This window comes from Miniopterus schreibersii (genome assembly GCF_964146895.1).
Source record: "Miniopterus schreibersii genome assembly, chromosome: 4".
Taxonomy (NCBI): Eukaryota; Metazoa; Chordata; class Mammalia; order Chiroptera; family Miniopteridae; genus Miniopterus; species Miniopterus schreibersii.
Window position 1 is genome coordinate 80,284,625 of NC_138105.1, and position 22,532 is coordinate 80,307,156.

The 22,532-nt window shown below is 49.2% G+C and overlaps 1 protein-coding gene across 1 annotated transcript in view; it reads right to left on the reverse strand.

Annotated features, from left to right (window-relative positions):
* Window positions 1–22,532, reverse strand: part of ADAMTS2 (ADAM metallopeptidase with thrombospondin type 1 motif 2) — a 152,558-nt gene that overhangs the window by 36,064 nt on the left and 93,962 nt on the right. Inside the window, exons 5-9 of the mRNA XM_081134337.1 lie at window positions 20,898–20,981; window positions 5,978–6,134; window positions 1,881–1,986; window positions 1,051–1,194; window positions 520–652 (exon numbers count right to left, since the gene is read on the reverse strand). Coding sequence (XP_080990463.1) covers window positions 520–652; window positions 1,051–1,194; window positions 1,881–1,986; window positions 5,978–6,134; window positions 20,898–20,981 — 624 coding nt within the window. The remainder of the gene's footprint in view (window positions 1–519; window positions 653–1,050; window positions 1,195–1,880; window positions 1,987–5,977; window positions 6,135–20,897; window positions 20,982–22,532) is intronic.

Genomic DNA, 22,532 nt, shown 5'->3' on the forward strand with positions numbered 1-22,532 from the left:
CCTCATCAGTACCCAGACCCACCACCTGCTCACTGTGTGGCCTTAGGCAGTTTACCTAACCTCTCTGGGCTTAAATTTCCTCATCTGTAAAGTGGGAATACTTTGCTTACTTCCTACATGGAGGTGAGATGAGCACTGAGTCAGACACTCAATTTTGATGACCAGTGTTGATGCTGATGGCTGTCCTGGCACTCAACCCCGGGGAACAATTGGTTGCTCCTCTGCATGCTGTGTTCCTGCACCTCTAGGCCTTTGTGCATGTGATTCCTGCCTTCTGGAATGCTCTGTCCTCCCACTGGCCTTTATACCTCACTTCTTCCCAGGGAAGCCCTCCTGAATTCTGCAGACCACACAGGGGCCTCGCCAGGCCCCCCACCATGCCTTGCTGATCCCAAGGTCATAGCCCTTGCCAGCTGTGTGCTCCCTGCCCAGGACCAAGTCTAGATGGGGAGGGTGGGCACCGAGTGTGAGTGGGTGCAGAGGGAGATGTTGCTCCCAGGGTGCGGCTCCGACACTCACCGCAGTGCACATCATGTAGCCCAGGCCGAAGTCGAAGCGGCACTGCTCGTTCATGGAGTAGTGCAGCCCGGGAAGCTGGGGCAGTGCCGGCCAGTCGTGGGCGAAGGGGTCATCCCGCAGGCAGTCATAGGAGCTGTGAGAGGACATGTGGGCACTGCAAGCTGCCTGCAGCCAGACTGGCCATCCAGCCTGTGGGGCAGCTGAGGCCCCTTCTGGAGCTGTGATGGTGGCCTCTCTGCACACCCTAGCTCTCTGCTGTGCTGCCTCAGTTTCCCTGCTGCATCTCTGTTCCTTGGTGTAAACTACTCAGGACCTGGTTTGCTCAGATCCCAAGTGCCCATTGCTCCCCAACAGTGGGATCTCCCCACACTAAGCTGCACTGCTCTTTCCCTCTCCCCTCCCCTGTGCCTCAAATTGGAGGGCCCAAGGTCTGGGAGCTCAAGCTGGGCCCGGGCGCACTGGGACATGCCCCCTCCTACAGCTGAACTCAGGGCTTCAGGTTGTCCTTGGAGGGCACGGGGTGGTACTCACTGCAGGTAGCGGCTCAGCTCTTGCTGGCTGCAGCGGGACCAGTGGAAGCGGTGGAAGGCTGCCTGCACCAGGGGTGCCATGATGCTGCCCAGCCGTACCTCGTCGCCGCAGCGGTTGCCCTGCCCGTCATGTTCCATGCCCAGCCTGTTCAGGGAGCCAAGGCAGCCTCACTGGACCCTCTGGCTGCACTGACCTGTCAGCTCTACCCCACCCAAATGCTGGGAGGGCCCCCAATCTCCCTCCACTGGGCCCTTCTGGACCTTTGCTGTTCTGGTCTGCCTTAAGCCAAGTGATACTGAATTTCCACAGGTAGAGTCTTAAAGCCAGGGGCACGCTGGGGAGACAGCATCCAGCAGCATGCCCCTCAGTGTCCTGTCGCCAAGGCACGAGGCTGTGACGTGAGAATGCAGTGGAGGCAGGGGCAGTGCAGCCCAGCTCTCCGGGTGCCTTCCTTGCCCATTCCCCGCACAGGCCCAGTGGCCCTGTGAGGCTTCCCATCAGCGTCTGTCCAGCCCCAAGATTCAGGTGGTGCTTAGGGCACCCACGCCCCACCTCTTGCTCTCTGCTCTGGGCAAGCCTCCCTCAAAGCCTCAGTTATTCATCTGTAAAATGGGGTAATCCAGGGAAGGCCCCCAGCACCCACTTGGCCCTTTCTTTGCTATGTTTTCTCAACAGAAAGTGGATGTTGGGCCTGCCCTGTGGGGCGCCAGGAAGACAAGCCATCACTTTCTAGCGCTTCTCATATGGGTTTGTCCCTCTCAGGGCTCAGAGAAGTGGGGCCCCTTGAGCCCCAACCTTCCCTAGACAACCAGGACTATGAGGCCACTTACACATGGCCCGTCTCGTGGGCCACCACAAACGCTGAGGAGAAGCCATCCTCGTGGTTCAGGGTGCAACTGCGGACGGGGTGGCACATCCCGGTGACAGGAGCATAGCCTGGGAGGAGACAAAGGGTGGCTCCAGCTCCCAGTGACCCCACCATCCCCAAGTGAGCAGAGTCAACTGCTTCAGGCTGGCATAGCTGAGACTCCCACCCCGGGCAGCAGGCCTCAGTTCTGCCCATCAATTTCCCAAGCCCAGGTCTCACCTGGGAGAACTGTCTGCCACCTCGGCACCCTCTCACCTGCCATTCTCTTTCATACCACCTCCCACCTTCCCAGTTTGCTGGGTGACCTGTAAGACCCCAGCTAGACCCACTTCCACAGGGCACAGAGGGCAGCAGCGAGGGTGGGCCTCAAAGCTGTTCAAGGACAGAGCCAGGCAATGATCACCAAGGTGCCACACTGCCCTGCTGGCCATGCAGACAGGATGTGCCAGGTAGACTGAGGGCATGCAGCCGTAGATGACAAGGCCCATAGAGCCCTCTGCCAGCTAATCTGTGCTCTGGCTGAGAAGATTTTGAGGCACATTCCTACCAAAGGGGTCCCCTCCTCCAGGGGTCTGAGGGGAGGTGCTACCAGACATGGAGGGCAGGGAGTGGGAAGAGGTGGTGGTAGCAGGGCGCATCCCCCCTGGCACAGATGCACAGTGACCCTCCAGCTACCCCATCCAGTCAAGCGGCTTTGAAGGACCCACTGAATTCACGGGCAACAGTGAGGAGATGCAGTGCATTTTGCCAATCCAGTGACACTGTGTGGCCCTGTGGAGACCAACAGGAAGCAAGGGCAGGGCTGAGGAACCAGGAGGGTGGGAGGCCTGCGGGGGCCCTGTGGTGGAGCACTGAGCCCTGCAGGCTTGAGCCTGTCTCTGGGTTTCTTCAGAAGTCCCAGGGGAGCCTATAGAACCAGCTGCATATCTACTGACGCCTAAAACAGCAAAACCAGAAAATGGGGCCTGCCATTTGGCCCTGGGCAAGATAAAGAACTGCAAACAAAGCTGCCTGTGCAAAGTGAGGCCTCTGCTAGGACATCTGGGGGTTTGAGAGGCACACAAAGCCCGGGGCCCCAGCTCTGGGAACCCTGATCGAGCCTCTCTTCCCTCAGGCCCCACAGGAGATCCCAAGGCAATTTGTCTAAAGAAAAGAGTTGAGAAGATGGGAAGAAAGTGTGGTTTTAGATTTGTCTGTACAAGCACAGGAATCTAACCATGGTCTTTCTCCCTTGGAATAAACCAGAAAATCTGTATCTTCAAGTATATTTTGCCCAGAGCAAAACTTGAGAGATCTTCGCTCTGTCCTGTGAATGTAAACCTTGCATAGAAATGTGCCTCCTGCAAGTATTCACCCTACTTAGCATTATGTGGGCCTTTATGATCTGAAGGTTTGAAAACATATCTTTATCTTTTTCTTTACAGTCTTCCCTCTTATTTTATTTAGTTGTTGTTCTCTGTTTCTGGAAATCTTAGATATATATTGTGCCTCCTGAATTGTCTACATCTCTTAACTTTTCTCTCATCTTTTAATCTTTTTTGGATGCTCTTGACTTTTTACTGCAGCTTTTGAATTTTCTATTTTTATTTTACCCATAACATCTTTAATTTCATAAAAACTCTTTTTTGTACTCTAATTCTTCTTAGCAACCTGTTCTGGGCTTATGGGGGTATTTTCTCAAACATTCTGGGAATATTACTTTTTAAAAAGTTCTTTTTCACTTTCTAAATTATGTTTCCTCTGGAGTCAGTTTTTTGATTTTGTTTTTCAGTGTGGTCCAATATATTTTTTTAAAATATCTGGTATGTAAACCTTGCATAGAAATGTGCCCTTAGCTGTCCTTTCACATTTTTATTTATTTATTTATACTTTTGAGGGGGGGGAAACTAATTTTATTATATGATAATTTTTAAAACAAAACCCCCCCCAAAACATACATATAGACTTTCTTCTAGGGTAGGGTGGGTGGGGTGCTGGCCCCAGATCTTCATGGCTTCCTGTGGAGGGTGCAGGGTGTAAAGATCATCTGCCTGTAAGTCCTTGCTGTGCTTCTCAGCTGACATCCAGATGAACTGACCCTACATCTCCGTTAGTCACTCCAACCTGTTCACCCTTTCACATTTTTAAATGAAAGATGAGGTCACTTAATATAAAAGTTTCCGATTCTATGGGACAGTCTCCTCTCCTACTGAACAGCTCTCCTCCCCATTAGAGCTCTCGCCGGGACAACGAGGCTGACAGAGTGCTCTGTTAGTCGGCTGGCCACCCTGCTGCAGCTCTTGAAGGGGCGCGAGCAGCCCCTCAAAATGAAGAGACACCAACACCCACTAGGAGCCTTGCTCTGTGCTCAGTGGGACTGGAGTCACATTTCCTGTTCCCACCTGTGTCCCTGTGTGGTGCTGAAAGGGAGCCACTCCAGAGCCAGAGATGGTTTATTAACAGAAACGAATCTTCTTGGCCTAACCAGCCTCACTGGAGAGTCTCCCTAATAATGCAAATATGGGCAAGTGGTCAGCAGAGAGGGTGGCCTGTACTTTTGCTTTTATAATGTCCTTAGATTTTGGTTTCAATGCTAGCAGGCCTCATAGAATTGGATGGAAAAATGGTCCTTTTTTCATTGTGAGGGAGTCTGTATATGATTGGTTATGACTCTTCGTTAGAATTTAGGAAGAATTCTTAGGTAAAGCTATCAAGTCCAGGAGTAACTTTGAAAGAAGGCTTTTAATTACAAATTCAACATCTTTAATTGACATGAGTATTCAGATTTTCTATTTTTTCTCAAATTGTATGTTTTGTCAAGGACTTTATACCTTTCATCTAAATTTATTGATGCAAAGCTGTTCAAAATGCCTTCTCATTATCTTATCTTTTTAAAGTAAAATTTGTAATGATGTCCTTTTACATTTGTGATTTTAGTAAATTTGAAGTTTTTCTTTTTAAAAATTAGTATTGCTAGGGGCTTTTCTGTTTTAACCCATGTTTTTCAAAGAAGCAAATTTTAGTTTTATTTATTTTCTCTACTGCACTATTGTTTTTAATTTTAACTCTTACCTTTATAATTTCCTTCCATTTTTGTTGAGTTTAGTTTGATTTTTTTTTCACATTTCTTGAGACAGGTGTTTCTATGATTAATTTTTCAGCCCCTTTTTTCGAATAAATGCCCTAAGACTGCAAACATCAATCTAATCATTGTGTTATTTACAGCCACAAGCTTTCATGTCATATTGTCATTACCATTCAGTTTAAAAATATATTCTAATTTCTACTGTTATTCCTTCTTTGAATCATGAATTATTTATGAGTATATTATTTAATTTCCAGACATACATACTTTTTCAAGTTATCTTTCTTTTCCAGTCTGGTCAGGGCACATATTCTGTGTGATTTCGACCTTTTGCATTTTGTTGAGACTACCCTATGGCCCAGCATATTCTGTTTGGGTCTGTTTTCATGGGTGCTCATAAAGATGGGGTATCTCAATTTGTTTGGTGTAGTATTTTACATATATCAATTAGGTCCACTTGTTTAATTCAGATCTTTTGTATCCTTAGTAGGCTTCTTATCTATTGTTCTTTTCATTACTAAGAAAAATACATTAAGATCTTCAACTATGATTGTAGACTTGGGAATTTCTTCTTTTAGATTTGTCAGTTTTACATAGTTCCGATATTTTAAGTAAAATCTCTAAAGTTTTAATGGATGAAATCTTATTCAGATTTGTTTTTTAAAAACTGGGGGCAACAAACAACTCGGAAACTCCGCCTCAGGTTCCATCTGGTGCCTGGGTGGCCAGCCCGACTCCACCTACTTTACCACCTCTGGTCTTCACCGTTCCCCCTGGGGGATGTGGTTTCCTGGGGGAACTGGTAGAGGCCCTGGTGGTTTTTGAGAGCCAGGGGTCACTAGCACTGGCCCATGCTCTTCCTGGGCTCAGGCGGCCATAGCCCCCCTGCCCTGCCCCCCTTCCCTGGCCTGGGCCCAGGCTTCCAAGACCCTTACAGGGCCAGGGGCCGATGGCCAGCCACTCTCCTTTCTGAACACTTGCAGGAGCAAGCTCACCTTGCATCCCTGAGGGCCCGAAGTCCTGCCGTGTGAGGAAGATGGCATGATCGTGGTATTCATCGTGGCCTGTGTCCGGCTTCTGCTGGAGGTAGGCCCAACGGCAGACATTCTCCAGGCTCTGAGAGGGGTTCCCAATCTCGATAAGGCTCATGGACTGCAGGGAAGGAGAGACGGAAGAGGGGTTAGTGTCTTGTGGACTAGCTGGGGGGCTGAGCAGGCCGCAGTGTTGACAGACCCCATCCACTGGGAGCCTGGTCTAGGTGGCACAATGGCCCCTGCCCAGTCCTCTCAGGATCTGCTTTCCACTTGGCTCCATTCTTGGATCCCCGATGAGTTTCCACGCAAAGTCATTGTGCAGTTTTCAGGTGAGATGTGGAAGCAAAGCTCTGAGGTCATCTAAAGGCCTCAAAGAGTCCATTCAGCCTACTCCATTTACAGGGCTCCTGCATTCTATCAGGTACCTCTGGTGAGCAGGTGCTGAACAGGAGGCAAATGCCATGCGGACAGCACCCTGAAGAGCTCACAATTTGGGCAATGTCCAGGGTGGGGGGAAAGAACTTCCAATGTGGAGTGCCAGCCCAGAGAAGGGGAGAAAACCCTATGTTTTCACCCTGTTTAAAGACATTTACAGAAAAACGACACCATAGAGGGGAAAAGCTACAGCAGATACAGCAAAGGAGCCCCAATAACAACAGGGGCACAGAGCTGATTCCTTCAGGAGCCACCGAGAAGAGCAGTCAAGTGACGTTTATGTGGTGACACATACCTGATAGCCATAGCTGGCCACGCTTGCACCGTGGCATTGCCATTTAGGCTTCACAATCATCCTGAGAAGAGGAAAACTGAGGCTGGGAGAAGTCAAGTACTTCCCCAGGTTACACAGCTAGAAAGCAGAGTTGAAATCTGAACCCAGGAAGCCTAAAACCAAAGTCTGTATTCAATCCCCTGGCCTAAACTGCTTCCCCAAGAAAACATGCAGCATAGCCTCTCAGACCGGAGGCTACTACAGGTAGCTGCTTCCCTTTCTCTTTCAGTCCTCCTTACGCGTTTCCATTTTTGCTTTCACCACACACTCTTCATCACCACAGTGCTCCCCCAAGCTAAGAGTCCTAGGCATGCTTTTTTCCCTTTTTTAAATTGATTGATTGATTTGAGAGAGATTTGTTTTTCCACTTTATGCATTTATCGGTTGCTTCTTGTATATACCCTGGCCAGATATACCCTTGGCGTATTGGGACAATACTCTAACCAACTGAGCTACTTGGCTAGGGCTGCTTTTTTCCCCTTTAAAGATATATCTGTCTGTAAAGAAGAGAGATACGCATTCTTCGGTGGACATGTGCAGGCATTCTGTTTCTTTTCTCCCATAAATATATCCATCAAGCATAGCCACACATCTCTCCTTGTGCGGATGACGTCTAGGGTATTGTTGAGAAGCCAGGACGTTTCACAGAAGGAAGAATGATTCCAGGCCAGGGAGGCACTGGTCATTACCAGGAGTCTTGTGACTTATCCAAGTCAGTGACTTAGAAGATGGCAGATCAGTTCCCAGGTGCCATGCACAGAGCCAGCTGTGCCTGGGAGATGAGATTGTTATAAACAGCTATAATGGGTCTTAATGAAGTAAGTCACAGACAGGAGTGAGAGGTGTGGTGACTAGGACCTGCTGGACAGTGGCAAAGAGGTGGACAGCCCCAAGGAAGCTGGAGAAAGGGAAGGGAGGTGCATTTCCCGGCACCCTCCTGATAGAAGGGAGCATGTGACTGGCTCTGACCAGTACGCTGTGAACAAAGGTGAAGTGTGTCTCCATTTACTTAGTCCCATGAGACCTTCCAGAAGTTTCTCCTCTCTGGCAGGTGAACCAGCAATACTGAGATGGTAGCTGCTCTGTCACCCAGGCCCTGAGTGACAACGGGACCAGAGTTCTCTGTCAACTCACAGTAAACATATAGCGTGAGCAGGAAATAAATCTTTGTTGTAAACTGCTGGAACATGGAGATTATTTCTGCAGCACAACCTCACCCACCTTGGCTGATACAGGAGAGCCTGAGGAATAGAACAGAATCTGTACCCCATTCCAGCCAGACCCTCATAGGTCAGCCAGAGGCCCTGCCAGATGGTAGCTGCCTCCAGAAAACCTCGAGGTCAGAACTCTGAAGGAGGAACCAAGTGAAAGGAGTTCCTTTCTAGGGAATGAGCTTTAGGAGGAATGAGAAGGACCCTTGTGGGTGGATTGAATTTGTTGCTAGAGTTTGGGGTGTTATGGTTGTACCCTACTAGAATTTAAGATTGCCAGCCCCAAGCCCCAATCAGAGGATTGTCATGTTAGATACGACAAGGCCTCAAGGTCTGGGCAGTTCTAAATGTTATTTCTAAGTGTTACTCTTGTTAAATGTTAAAATGTAGTACTGTATTTTGCAGATGCAGCTGTAAACACGATGAGCTTGACAAACACTCAACCAGATAAATGTAGATAACTACAAAAAAGAAATCAATGTGTAAATGACCAAACAGTATATATAGGCACTGGCTAAGCCTCCCTTGGGGGAGACAGAGTTTTGGAAGTGAAGCTGGTCTCCTTTAGTTGCTGCAAGAAAATAAAATGACCTTGAGACAACCATGTCTTGGTCTTGAACAGAGCACCCCAAGCGGCGAACCCCTTGAGTTCGGTAACAATCACGAAGGCCAATGATGACCACTTCATCTAGGCTGGCTGCACAGCCCCCTGGATTGCTACTCCTGCTTCACAAGGCCTGTGATGTAGCTCAGCAGCCTTTCTAGGTCCCTTCCAGAGAAAGGTGCCTTGCCTCCTCCAGGGCCATGTGTTCCAGCCCAAATGTCAGATTATTCTCCCTGATGTCCTCGCCTGCCCTCTGGGTTCTAAGTTTCACACGTTGAGACTATTCTCGTCTGGTCCCTGCCAATGCCCTGGAGGGCTGCAGTGACCTCTGCCTTTGCTCTTCTGACAGCAGCAGCCCAGTCCGCTCTGTTAATCTGGGTCCAACCACAGGCTCAGGGGGGAGGGCTCAGGCCTGGCCACTCCTGGCTCTGCATCTTCCAGGCACCATGAAGGTTCAGGTGACACCAACCAGAGTGGGCTAAGGAGCTGGAAAGGTGTGAGACTGTGAGCCTGGAGTGGCTGGCCCCTCTCTCACCATGGGAGGAGACCTCACCTGAGGAAGAAGCCCACGCAGAACAGAGCAGGGCCCCTGGCTGGAGAGAGGTTGACTGTTGTCCTCACATGAATACCTGGTTCACCCAGGCCTGAGACCAACCTACCAACAGGTTTGTTTGCTATCCATCACTATAGAACAAGTTATATCAAAATTCACAGGCTACAAAACCCCCAAGCACTTATTATCTATGGTTTCTATGAGTCAGGAATCTGAAAACAACTGAGATAGGCACCTGTGTCATGAGATGGCAGGCCAGCTGAGGACAGAGACTGTGGCTTCATCTGCAGGCTCTCTTGGGGGAGGACCAGTGCCCATGTGCACTCACATGACTGCTGGCGAGACTCAGTTCCTCAAGAGCTGCTGGACTGAGGAGTCCGCGCCACACCATATGGGCCTCTCCACACACAGCAGCTCACTTCCCTCAGTACGAGTGATCAGAGAGACAGAACAGAGCACACATCCAAGACAGAAGCCACAGTCTGTTTACAACTGAATCTGGGTCCTGCCCACACTTGAAGGGAGCAACTTGAATACCAGGAGGCGGGGTCGCCGCAGTTATGCATCTTATTTATGTGTGTCAGGAAATTCCTCCTTGTGAAAGTTGACTTGAGCTGTATTATTGTCACTTGCAGCTGAGAGTCCTGACCTTCCTGCACTTCCTCCTCTGTGGGGACCATGGAAACCTCGGTCAAGGGCATTGGCTGGCAGACAAAAGTGGTGGCTGGTCCAGGTTCCAGCTACATCCCACACCAGTGGGAGAAGAGCTCCGGCCATATCTTTGAGGAGGAGTCAAGTGTCCAGCCCGAAAGACACACCCGTGTCAGGGCCATGGGTGAGGGACAGAGCCGCAAGTGGGAGCCAGGCTGAAACACGGAGAAGGAGCAGGCTGGGGACACACAGAGAGGTGTTCCGTGGGTGGGTTTGTGCAAAGTGCTGGGAAGGTGTTGCAAACCCAAATGCCTATAGGGTCAAGGTGGGTGATGTGAGTCAGTGAGGCAGGGGGGTTGTAAGAAAAATAAGTCTCTCTTTTTTTCCTTTTGCCAGTTTAAAAGGGGTGAAGATACTGAGCAATATTTTCCTATTATGATTAAGAAAGTGGGGGCGGTAGGGAGGAGCGGAGACTGGAGCAAATCAAGGAGCCCATGCACAGCGGAAGGGGCAGTGACAGAGCCACCGATGGCTGGCATGTGAGAACAGAGGCTAGAGTTGCTAGACGGGACTGCTGAGGCCAACCTTTAAATCTGAATTTTACCAAGAAGCCTACTCATAGTAAATGTTGGCTCAAATCAAAATAAGTTATGTGTACAAAACAAAACCCATCTCCCAGGCCACCAGGTTGAGAGCCCTGAAATAAAGGTCCTCAGGAGGACAGCTCCTCCTTACAGCTTTCCACACTGGACTAACACTGGCCAACGCCTCCTCTCTCCCAGATGCTGGGGTCCCCAAGGTCAGCCCGGCTTCCCAGCCCCTGTTGACAGCCAAAGTCATCTGGCTGCTGTAGCAGGATAATTTATTGAAATATTGATTTGTGTTTCGTTCTTGCCTTGTCGTCCTGTTGCCCATTTCAAGAAGGCAGACGGCTACTTACGTTCCCTAGTCCCATAGGGGTCTGTGCTGCAGGGTCCAGAGCAGAAGCTGTCTGGGACCAACTCTTTTTTTTTTTTTTAAATTTTTAAAAATTTTAAAATATATCTTTATTGATTTCAGAGAGAGGAAAGGAGAGGGAGAGAGAGAGAGAGATAGAAACATCAATGATGAGAGATTCATTGACCGAGCCCACAACCTGGGCATGTGCCCTGACTGGGAATCGAACCCCTATCGCCTGGATCCTAGGTCGATGCTCAACCGCTAAGCCACGCCCGGCAGGGCTGGGACCACCTCTTGGCTATGGGGTTCTGAGGAGGCTCCCTGAGGGGAAGGGCAGAGAGAAGGGCTTGGAGGGGCTGCACCGGGCAGGGGAGCCCTGGGGGCAGATTTCAGAAGTTAATGGCCATGCACTGGGTCCTGGGAGCCTGTGGCCTGGATGGATGAATGGGGGACATCTCGAGAGACAGAGGAGGAGGAGGATGCCAGCATTCGGGCACCAAGATGTGGAAGTTGCTAGTACTTCTCATTTCTCTGCCTACATCCCAACTCTCTCAAGGTTTTGGTCACCTCAGATGGGCACAAGGGAACCAGGGCCTGATCCTTGCTGGGTCTGGAGCATTCAGGAAGGTGTGGGAGCCTGGGGTCACCTGCGACCTGACACCTACTTTGTGTCCCTTGAGAGGTGCAGGGCTCATGTACATTTCAGAAACAGCCTTCTGGTCAGTGAGAAGGGAATGGGGCATGGAAGGGGACAGTGGCCACTGAGGTGGATGGGGGCATGTCAGCAGAGTCAGGACTCAGGTGTAAAGAGATGAGAATGAGAGGTGTCACGGCTGGCAGGTGGGAGGTAAGGACGTTTTCTGGCAATGGGGCCCATGCAGGAGGCATGTGGGGAGCACCGAAAACTCTCAGGCTAAGTGTGGGGTCGGCAGTGCACAGGGACACAGTCATGGGATGGTCTTCTGGGGCTCAGCTTGCTCGCTCAGGGAGAGCTTGGAAGTTTTATTTTGTGGAGCTCTCCCACTTCTTGGGGTGCAGCTTATAGCTCATCAGTCCAGGTGCTCTGCCCACCCCTGCTCAGAGCTGGCCTGAGACCCAAGTTAGGCCAGTGGAGAAGAGATTCAAAAGGATAAAACTGGCTAAAGTAGCTTTGCCTGGCCTAGTGGCAGCCCCCAAAACAAACACCCATGAGCTTCTGCCTCCTGCACCCCAGGCCCAAGCTTTCTCGACCTATTTGTCCCACTTCATGAACACTGCCCCCAATCTTCTCGCATGCCTCAAAGGCTCCTCACAGACAGGTGTCCTGGCAGAGATGCGGGTGGCCGGGCAGGCCTGAGACCCAGGAGGGAGGTCTAAGTTACGTGAGTCCTAGGGCTCTAGTGGGACCTACCCAGACCCGACCTTCTTCCACTCCTCTGTGTCCCGCCTGCGCCCATGCAGATGGGCCACCCTCTCCGGGGTCATCCCATGCCCTTGCCAGGTATCATAACAAGTCAGCAGTGGCTCTCCTCTGAGCCAGGAGAGGAGACTCATCTATTTCTCCTTCAGAAATGACAGAGAGAGGCTGAAGGATCAGCTTGTATCAATAAGAGAGTCTCACAGCTAACTCCCTGTGGCGTCTGCATTTCTCCCTGCCCAATGGCCTCTGTCTTCTGCGGCCTGCTCGTCTCTACTCTACATGGGCTCCAGGAAATCTCTGTAAGACTGAGCCTATTCCCACTTGTGCTGGGGTGGAGACCATGTGTGAGCTCAGCAAGAGGGTGGCCGCAGAATCACCACAGACCTCACAGACCACCAGCCCTCCCACAGAGGGAGCTGAGGCGTAGCTCTCTAGAGCAAAGTACCTTGGATGGGGCATGTCCGCATCCTGGGCTGGGTGACAGCTGTGGGATCCCTGGACCAGGGCCACTATGAGCTGATTACCAGGCTCCGAGTTTACACGTATCATCTAATTTAAACCATTCTAATGCCCTAAGGTGCTGTCACTTTCCTGTTTCCTGGATGAGGAACCACCTCTCAGACCATTGAAGTGCCATGCCCCCAAGTCCACCTGCTGAAAGGGGTGGGGGTGGGCGACAGGAAACGCAGGGCAGTCCTGAGGCGGCCACAAGGTGGCGTTGCTGCCCAAGAACCGCAGGGCCGGGGCCGGGCTGGCAGAGGAGCCTCAGGACCCAGCTGCAGCTCTGGGCCCAGTAGGCACCCAGCAGTGGGGACTTCAGGAGTTGGAGACAGCTTCTGGGGTCCCGCACTGGAAAAGTCAATCAAGACCTGCCCCAAATGTTCTGTTGCAATCACTGCTCTCTGACATTTCCATTGTTTGCTCTTGACTGAGCTGAATTATTTATGCTGTTCCCTCCTTCAGTCCAGGAGACTGAGACAAATCTGTGGTTTCTGTTCCTGAAGGCTCCAGGATCTGCCTAAAGGTCCCTAAGCTTGTCCAGCAGTTCATCAGGGCATCCGCAGGTGACAGGTGGGGCTCACCTGGGCAGCATGAGGGCACTGGGATGAGAGACTTGCTCATCCCTTATCTGCTTCATGTTCTTAGATAAGTTTCCTCACTGTCCTGAGCTTCCCATCTGAAAAATGGGTACAACCCCAGTGCAGAGCCAGCCTCTGAGGAGCTCAGATCTCATCCTGACAGGAATCTTGGAACCACAATACAAGTGAAGCCAGAAAGTGAGCTCCTCGTTTCTCTGCATATCATTAGGACTCCATATCATTAGGGCATGTTCCAGAAATCCTTCCTCCTCAAGGCTGGGAGCCTATTGCCAGAGAAAGCCAAGCATAGGAGTCTCAGCACAACCCTTCCAGGCTTAGCCACAGCTGGCTTCCTAGGGAAGGGTCCAGCCCAGCATGTTCCCATCCTTCTCTGGACCCTAGCAGGTCCACCTCACCAGGGGCTGGCAATCATCAGGTTGCAGGCTGGGATCCAGATTCAGGGGAGACCAGGGGGCTATCCCAGGGTTGCTCTGAAACCCTTACACTGTCCCTCACACAGGTAAAGAAGCAGAGGTCCAGAGCAGGTGGGAGATGGCCCAGGACACACAGTACAAGGACTGTGGCACTGAGACCTTGGACACTGTGGTTCTTGGCATGCTGAGCCCTCACCCCCAGCACTCTCTTCTCTTGCCTTCCACTAAGAGACTCAGAATTTCTCAGACCTTTCCTCTCCAATGCTGAAAAACTCCTACAAGTGTTCTACACTTCATCTTGACCTGGTCTTTCATGACAAGAAACCCGTTGTTCTCTGATTGCCCCCAAGTCTCTAGTTTCCATTTGCTTTGATTTTCATTATCGTAGGAAATATTGAAAGTGAGAACAGTTCAGTAGCTTTGGTGACTTCTCAAAAAATCAATTGAAAAACAGTTGCTATGCAACCCTCAAGTGCTGTGGATGTTCTGCTCCCTGGCTGATGGCATATTGTATAAAATAAGATTATGTCTTTTCTTCTGCTGTTTTGTGTTTTTTTTTAAGACATGGAGAAAAATGTTGTTTTAGGAAAAAACTTGAGATAACTCAGAAGCTTCTCATAAGCTGGAAGACAAACAACATGTTGCTAACACAAGTGCTACTGATTTTATCCCCACTGGAGCCCAGGGGTGGGGCCTCGGCTGGGGATGGGTATGGGGGAGCTGGTCTATTTCATATACTAGGATATTTTTTCCATATTGCAAATATTTTTCCTGCTTATGGTTTGTCTTTTAATTGTGTTTTTTGACAGAAGTTGTATATTTTAAGTATTCAAATATATTTCTCTCCCCTTTACAATTCCTTCTACTATATGTATGCTTAAGAAGCCCTTGATGACCAATACTTCTTTCTTGGTTTGTATGATTTAAATAGTTGATGTTTTTTCAACCTGTATTTATATGACATATTTAATTTACTATATATGAAATTTATATTTATCATATATTTACTTATAAGCCTTAACTGTACTATCTATATTTATCACATGTTATTTATATGAGGGATATTTTGAGAGCTATATATTTTATTCAGTTGATCTGTTATCCAAATACAGTAGGATTTTAAATATTTTCACTTTACAACATGTTCGAAGTAAATCCCTTTTTATTTGATTGGCATTCAAGGCTTTCTCAGCCATTCTGACTGTTTCTAGATGAACCTTAGAATCATTTCATCAAATTTCCAATTATTAATCTGGAAAAATCCACATTTCTTCCCATAAGGAATAGCATATGTCTCTTCATTTACTTTTATTTTTTCCCTCTCATTAACAATGTGCAATTTTCTTCCCATAGGCCCTGTGTCTATTTTGTTAGGACAATTCCAGGTATTTTATATTTTGGTTACTATGATAAAGGGAACTTTTCTCTCCCTATTATCCCTACTACCAAGGCATTGTGGGTTCTGACAGAAATTACTAATTTTGTATAATTATCTTATATTTGGCCATGCCACTAAAGTCTTTTATTAACTCAAAAAATTTTACAGTGGATTCCTTTGGGTTTTCCAGGCACATAATTATCAGCGAACAATTGTAATTTTACCCGCTCTTTCCCAACATTGGTTTCATGTCATTTGACATTGTCTAGAATTTCCAGAAGCTCAGTAACAAAGTTATGTGCCTCCTTCTTGTTGCCAATTTTACTGTGACTGCCTCAAGGGCAGCATTTCCAGAAGCAAGTTCTGTAGAAAGTTGACTATATGAGAAAAAGGGTGCCGTTGAGAGGCAGGTTTGAGAAACTCTGTGTTCTGACCCAGCTCTTGGGAGCTTCACTGTGCACATATCCACAGTAAAGTCTCTGAGAAATTCTGCTGTCAGGAATACCTGTTTTACAAGCCTTTTTCAGATATAAGTACCTGACCATGGAACCGCTCTATTTCCTGTGTAAATATCTATGAAAATCCTAAGGATTAGCTATGCATAACACTTTTAGAGACATTAAATTCTTTTCCCACCTTAAAAAAAATTCTGGTTGTCATGTTACCATCTGTTACTAGTTTTCGGATTTTTAAAAAATCAAGAGATACCTTCTCAGCTCCTATTGAGTGGATCTCACCCCTTGCTCTGTCTGGGCCTTCTGTGGCCAAGGCTGTTTCTCAGACGCCCCAACTCGGCGTGCTTCCCTGTGCACCACCCCAAAGCCTTAGAAAACAGCGCCTACCCCTTCTCTCCAGGCTGCAGTCCCCATGCCAGCCTCTCCCTGGCTGTCCCCACTGGGATGGCACCCAGCACTTCAAACTCAACCATTGTCAGCGGAACTCATCGCCTTCCCCACACCCTGTTTCTCGCAGTTGGCACCACCATCTACTTGGTGGCCCAAGGCAGGGACCCAGTGCTCCTCCACCTTCATCCACTTAGCACCCACATAGTCCTGATTTGGCCCCTGAAGTTCTCATTTGTCTGCCCGCCTTTTTCCATCCCTGTGGCCGTGATCTCAGCACAGCCTCCCATAGTCCCCCCTTCAATGGTGCCCATTCCCTCCTAAGCCAGAGCCCCCACCCATCAGTTGTGCACACAGGAGAAATGCAAATCGGGGTGCATATATCTTTACAAATTAGTATGTGTGCGTGTTTTTGGATAAATGCCCAGAAGTGAGATTGCTGGGTCATACGGTAGTTCTATTTTTAGTTTTTTGAGGAATCTCCATACTGGTTTCAATACTGGCTGCACCAATTTGCACAGTGCACAGGGGTTCCCTCTTCTCCACATCCTCGCCATATTATACTAAGTGAAATAAGTCAGGCAGAAAAAGGTGCTGTATAGTTTCACTTATATGGAATATAAAACACACACACAAATAAACAAGCAAAACAAAAACAGACTCACACAGAGACCAAAGGGATGGTTACCGGAAGGGAGGGGGAGATGAGTGAAAAGGGAAAGGGGAATAGAGTCAGTTTGGTGATAAGTTTCCATGGTGACAGACGATTACTAGAATTAGAGGGGTGATCACATTATAAGGTATAAAAATGTCAAATCACTATATAGTAAACCTGAAACTAATATAACTTTGAAACTATTATAATATTGTTTACCAACTGCACTTAAGTTAAAAATAAATAAATACAAATAAAATTTAAAAGCAATGCAAATAGGATTATGCCATTCTCCTGCTTGAAACTGCCCTCCTGAGCAAACCAAACCCGCCGGTGGGACATGCAGCACCCTCGCAATCTGCTCCTCCAGCTTCCTCAGTGTCAACTCCTGCTGGCCCCATCTCTGCATTCTTCCCCACAGGCAGACTCAGCGGCTCTCTGTTCCTCCAGCTCATGCTCTTGCACCGCTTCCAGCCTTTAAATGAACTCGAAACATCCCTGTGCTGGAGCTTACCTCTTTCACTTCCTTCCTGTGGCTGAAAAGTCACTTCTCCAGTTGCTCGTTCGGACCTCTGAAGGAAGGGTGGCCTGACCCACCTTCCCCACTGAGGGAGCCCCTGAATCTCCTATTGTAATTGTTCCCTCGACCACACCTCTGCTCTAGAAGCAGCTCCTGAGGTCAGGGACATGTCTGTGACCCAGCACAGCACTTGGCACACAGAAGCCCTTCAAAGAGTATTTGTCAGATGACACTTTGTTATTAGGAAACGAATGTGATTAATTATATGAACAGACTTCCTGAGAGTAAACCATCTCCAAACCCCTGGGGTAAACCCTGCCCATCATGGTGGGTGTTTCTCCTTAAGTGTTATTGATTTTCACATCTACTTGTAGAAGTGACACAGCCTGTGCTTTGTCTTGGACATGCTACCTTTGAGTGTAGGAATCACGTTGGTTATACAAATAAACTTGTTGGGTTTCAAAATTTGTAAATATGTACCTGTGTATGTTCTGAAACAGTTTACATGACATTGTATTATCCTTGCTTAACAAGTCCTTGCAAAAGAGTGCACTGGCATGAAGAGATGAGCTGACTATTTAGGGGTAATTTTATAAAAACTTTGAAAACAGTGAAGAACTTGAGTTCCCTCCGTGGTTATGGAATTTACTATGAAGATATTTCTATATTCTTTGGAGTCCCCTTTGCAATCTTCTCATTTCCCCAGGAAAGCCTTGATCTTCCAGGATCTCCAGGTCTCTGACCCAAAGATCCTCAAATTCTCACCTCAGGTTTGACTCTCTTCTGCAAATGTCAGCCTGTGACCAGCCTCAGTTAAGGAAAAAGAACCACAAGAAGAAAATGCTTTGGGTGGGGTAAGTGAGCACAGCGAGAGCCAAGGAGTAGCTTTGTTCAGTTGAGTGACCAATACTGCAAAGGAGACGGACGCTTTCTAAGCCAAATGAGAGCCAAAGCTCTGTCAGCACCGGTAAGCAATGAACCATGGGCAATTTCCAGATTGTTCTCTTTAATCAACATGAGAGCAACCTGGGGGAAACAGTCTGCCACCTGGTATACACACCAGTGAGTGCTTCTTCTCCCCTTTCTATCCCCAGGACCCAAAGTTTCCCATTTTTGTGTGTCCAGTGGCAGAAAGAAGGGGAAGGGGCTATAACTGGGCCCATCTCTCATTCTGAAGACCTGAGAATTCCTCAGACACAGGAGGGTCCTGGTGGAGGGGCCCCGGGCTAGGACTGGAAGGGCTGGAAGGACCAGACCTGGGGAGAGGAAGGAATAGAGGGGAAAGAGAGAACATGTTGATGGTTACTCCACTGGGACAAGGGAAAGTCCCAAAGGACATTCTAAAGACCCCTGCCTGTGAATGGAGGCTGGACTGGATTGCCGGACATGGGCCTGGCCCAGGCTTCCCTTCCCTGCGTCTGTGTGTCTAGAATGCTCCTCCATGAGCCTGCGCACAAGGCTGAGCACCTTTCACAGCTTGAACCTACGAAGGCAGGTGTGCATACCCCTCCCCCACTGGTCCCCTAAGGGCTTCACAGTGACCAGGCGGGGGACGGCCCGAGGGGAGCTCTCCCGCAGCTGCCCGGTGCCCACGGCTCCGATGCTTCCTCTTCTGCCCACAGAAGCCCCCAGGTGCAGGTTACATGGTAACACACCCACTTAGTTTGGCTTCCTCTCTTTTGTTTCTAGATTAAATACGCTAGAGGTTGGCCTTTTCCAAGGCTCTCTTCTTGATTGACTCTATTGTTTTTATTTTCTAATTTCTTGGCATCTGCTTTTCTTGAGCGCTTTTCTTGGTTTTGCTCTCTTTAGGTTGTGGTCTGGGCCCCTGACAAGTGTTTGAACTCGCCTCCAGTTCCTTCTCTCCTGCTCATCCTGAAGAGCACCTACGAGCCTGCCTCCCAGCTGCAGTGCACTGTTCTCCTCAGTTCTCCAAATACTCTCAACCGCAGCTCTGACTTTCTTCCCCCTAAGAGCTGTTTTTGATTTTCAAAGGAGTTGGATCTTCCATTTATACACCCTTCTTCTCCCCTGGATTTGGGGCACTGAGTCAGAGCAGAGAGCCCAGACAGTTTTTGCTGTATAAAAGTCACTGACATTTTCTTTATGACCTAAAGTACTTTTGTAATTTTTAAGTGTCCTATGACCCCTCAAAAAGAAAGCAGGCTTCTTTCTGTAGGGCAAGGAAAAAGTTATATAACTACTAATTTAACTTTATTCATTGTATCATTTGAAACTTTGATGCCTATTAAAATGTAATGTGCTGAAGGTCTTGGAAAGGTCTGGAATACGGCCGGTTAGGTTTTCACCAACCTCTCCTTGTTCTGATGTAGGCGCTGGTAGATGTTATGCTCCCTGTGGGTCTGTGACTGGTGCTCTTGCTGTGGCTGCTTCCCCCACTTTGGAGAGACACGCTTCCCAGGGTGAGGACAGTGGGTTCGAGTCCCCTGTTCCTGGAATTCACTGCGCCAAACGAGCCCTTCACTGTCATTTTGATACTGCGAGCCTTGTAAGTTGTATGCAGTGGAATTTTATTTTTTGAGGCTGAGTCTCTCTGTCTTCAAGTGAAGGAGTCAACAACCCTTCACCTAATGACCACACCCGAGGGGCCTGATCTTACTACAATTTGATTTTCAACACACTGAGTAAGGTCGACCATGCACCCTGGAATTTAATGATCAGGGTTGGAAGCCCAACTTCCCAGGAGTCAAATGCCTTTGGCGACTCACCCGGCACGCCACTGTACCGCGTTAAGCCTCAGTGTGCTTCTCTGTGAAATGGGAACCATCAGAGCTCCCCCTCCCGTCTGTCCTGGCATTGAGTGAGTTAACATGTATGAAGTGCTTCTGAGCTGCCTGGCGCAGGGACTTGCTCAGTCCCAGCTGGTAGGTACCACGGGCACCTCCTTTCCTCACATTTCTCCTTGCAGAGCAGCCCCCCTCAGCTCTCTGGGGTGGGGCTCTCTTTTCAGATGCACAAAACATGCATCGACCTGTGCACATTGCTGGGAAAGGTAGATCCAAGTTTGACAGTGAACAGAGGTCGGGAGGACAAGACGCCCCGTCGGGGTAGAGGCTGAACAGCATGGGAAGAGGAGGGCACGCTGTTGAAGATATGGGTAGGAGTGGAATGTTAACTGTTTCTCATGCTCTGACATCTGGGGCCTTGCTGACCCCGGGGAACTGCCCTCCCAGGGTGAGCCACGTCCTAGAGAGAGTGAACAACTCGCTATGGAGTGTGCTTCTCAAATGCAAACCAAGCAATCCAGAGTCTAGCCCCCCAAGCACCTCCTTCCTCCGGGTCTCACACTCTGGGCCACTATCCCCTGCCCTGACCAATCCAGGGCCAGGTACCACAGGACCAGAAACAGCCCTATGCCCCACAGACTGCTGAAATTATTCAAACTGGTCAATCCTACTCCTGCTGACCCTGCCTCGCCCATTCCTTCCTGTGGAAACCATAGTAAAGGCTCTCACCCCTGTTTTCCCCTCCCTCCCTCTACCTCCTGACTGACCCAGGTACTGACCCGGTGCTTCCCCGTGTGGCCCTGCATGGTGGGGTCTGTGAGTAGTAAACCATCTTTTCCATGGCAGTCGCCTAATGATCTGTCGGCCTCACCACACCAGAATAATAACAAAACCTACCCTTGAAAACGAGGGGTGAGGGTGAAAAGGGAGCAGGAAAATGGGGGTGGCTCACAAGTTTCTTGTTTCTTACAGGAAGCACCGGGCAGCCAGGAGAGGCAGGGTTGTTTGGGCAGACACAGACACTTTCAAAGACACCCACATCTCACTGGAGGCCCCACCATCCCAAAGCACATGGGGCTCTGGGCTGGGTGCTTGCTCACCTTCCCGTAGCTCAGCAAGATTATCCGCACCAGGACCACATTGATGTGGGCCCCCAAGGACTCATCGTGGTAGATTTCATTGACCTGAAAGACAACCAGGGGGATGTGGTCAGCAGGAATCTCAGGCCAAAGGACCAGCCCTGGCTTTGCAAATGACATCACCATCCAACCAGCCCCCAGGCCAGAACACACACACGTACCCCCCACACTCCTTCCTCTTTCCCACAGTTGACACCCAAGCATCACCTCAACTTTGCATCCAGCCCTTTCTTCCTTCTGTGCCACCTGCCTTGCAGCCACCACTTGTCCCTGGATTATGGCCACCCCCTCCTCAGTGCCCTCTCTTTCTAGCACAGGCATTCTCCACCTGGAGCCTGAACAGGACACTGACCTCTCTATTCGCACTAACCTCTAACTGCACATGGCCTTTCCCTCAAGGTTGACGACAGGCTACAAACTCCAGAGGCATGGACAGTCCTGGGACTGTCACCAGTAGAAATCACTTTATAGTTACTGCTGCTGGTTGTGAAAAGTCATCTACGCTCATCACTATTTGGAAGGGGGGTCAGTGTAGGTCCACCACCTAATCTTATTTCAATGTGTTAATAAAAAACAGACATTATTGCCCGGCTGGTGTGGCTCAGTGGTTGAGTGTTGACCCATGAACCAAGAGGTCACTGGTTTGATTCTCAGTCAGAGCACATGCCCACGTTGCGGGCTTGATCCCTGGTAGGGGGCGTGCAGCAGGCAGCCGAGGCAGCCAATCGATGTTTCTCTCTCATAGATGTTTCTATCTCTCTATCTTTCTCCCTTCCTCTCTCTCTCAAAACCAATACAGACATGTTTTTAAAAAAATTTTTAAAAACACACACACCACAAAACCAGACATTACTCTGTGAAAGGTACTTTTGTAACCATAGTTAACTAAATATTAATAAGAAAGAGAGCAAGGGAAGTCAGACATTGTTAAGAACGGTCATCTGGGGACACTGAGCCTGGCTGCTTCACCAGGAAGCTACAGCTTCACACACACTCCAGGGGACCCCAGCATCGCCCTGCGAAGGATGACCACCCCTCCCTCCCCCGCTGCAGTGCAGACTGCCTGGGAAGCAGAGGAGATAAAGACATGCCCAACGGAAGTCAAATGGCGCAGGGCGAGGTACTTGACCTTAGAGGATGGTCAGGCTACCTAGGACAGGGATCACTGGCTAGGGGGTGAAACCATCAGAATCTGCAAAAGCTTGGGAAGTTGACTGGTTATTTTGAAAAAGCTCAGGTTCCTCCCTGAGAATGCATAATCTCAGATGAAGAAAGAATCTCCCTCTCTCTCTCTTTCCCCTCTCTGACCGGCACTAGACCTATTTATTCCTGTTCTCTCCCTCCTGGAACATGCGACCATGCAGGTCTAGTGGCCACTTGGGGCCCGCGGAAGATGGCACAGGCTCCAAAGGACAATGAAGCAGAAGCTCTGAAAGCTGGCCTTTGTCTTGGCCTTGCTGAGGACAAGACTGGACTTTTTCCATGGGGGGATCTCCATCTAGAGACGGGACACTGAAAACCAAGGAGGGGACACCTTTGATTCTACATCACGAATAAACCCAGCCACGCCACAGTCTCCTGTGAGTGGATCCTGGA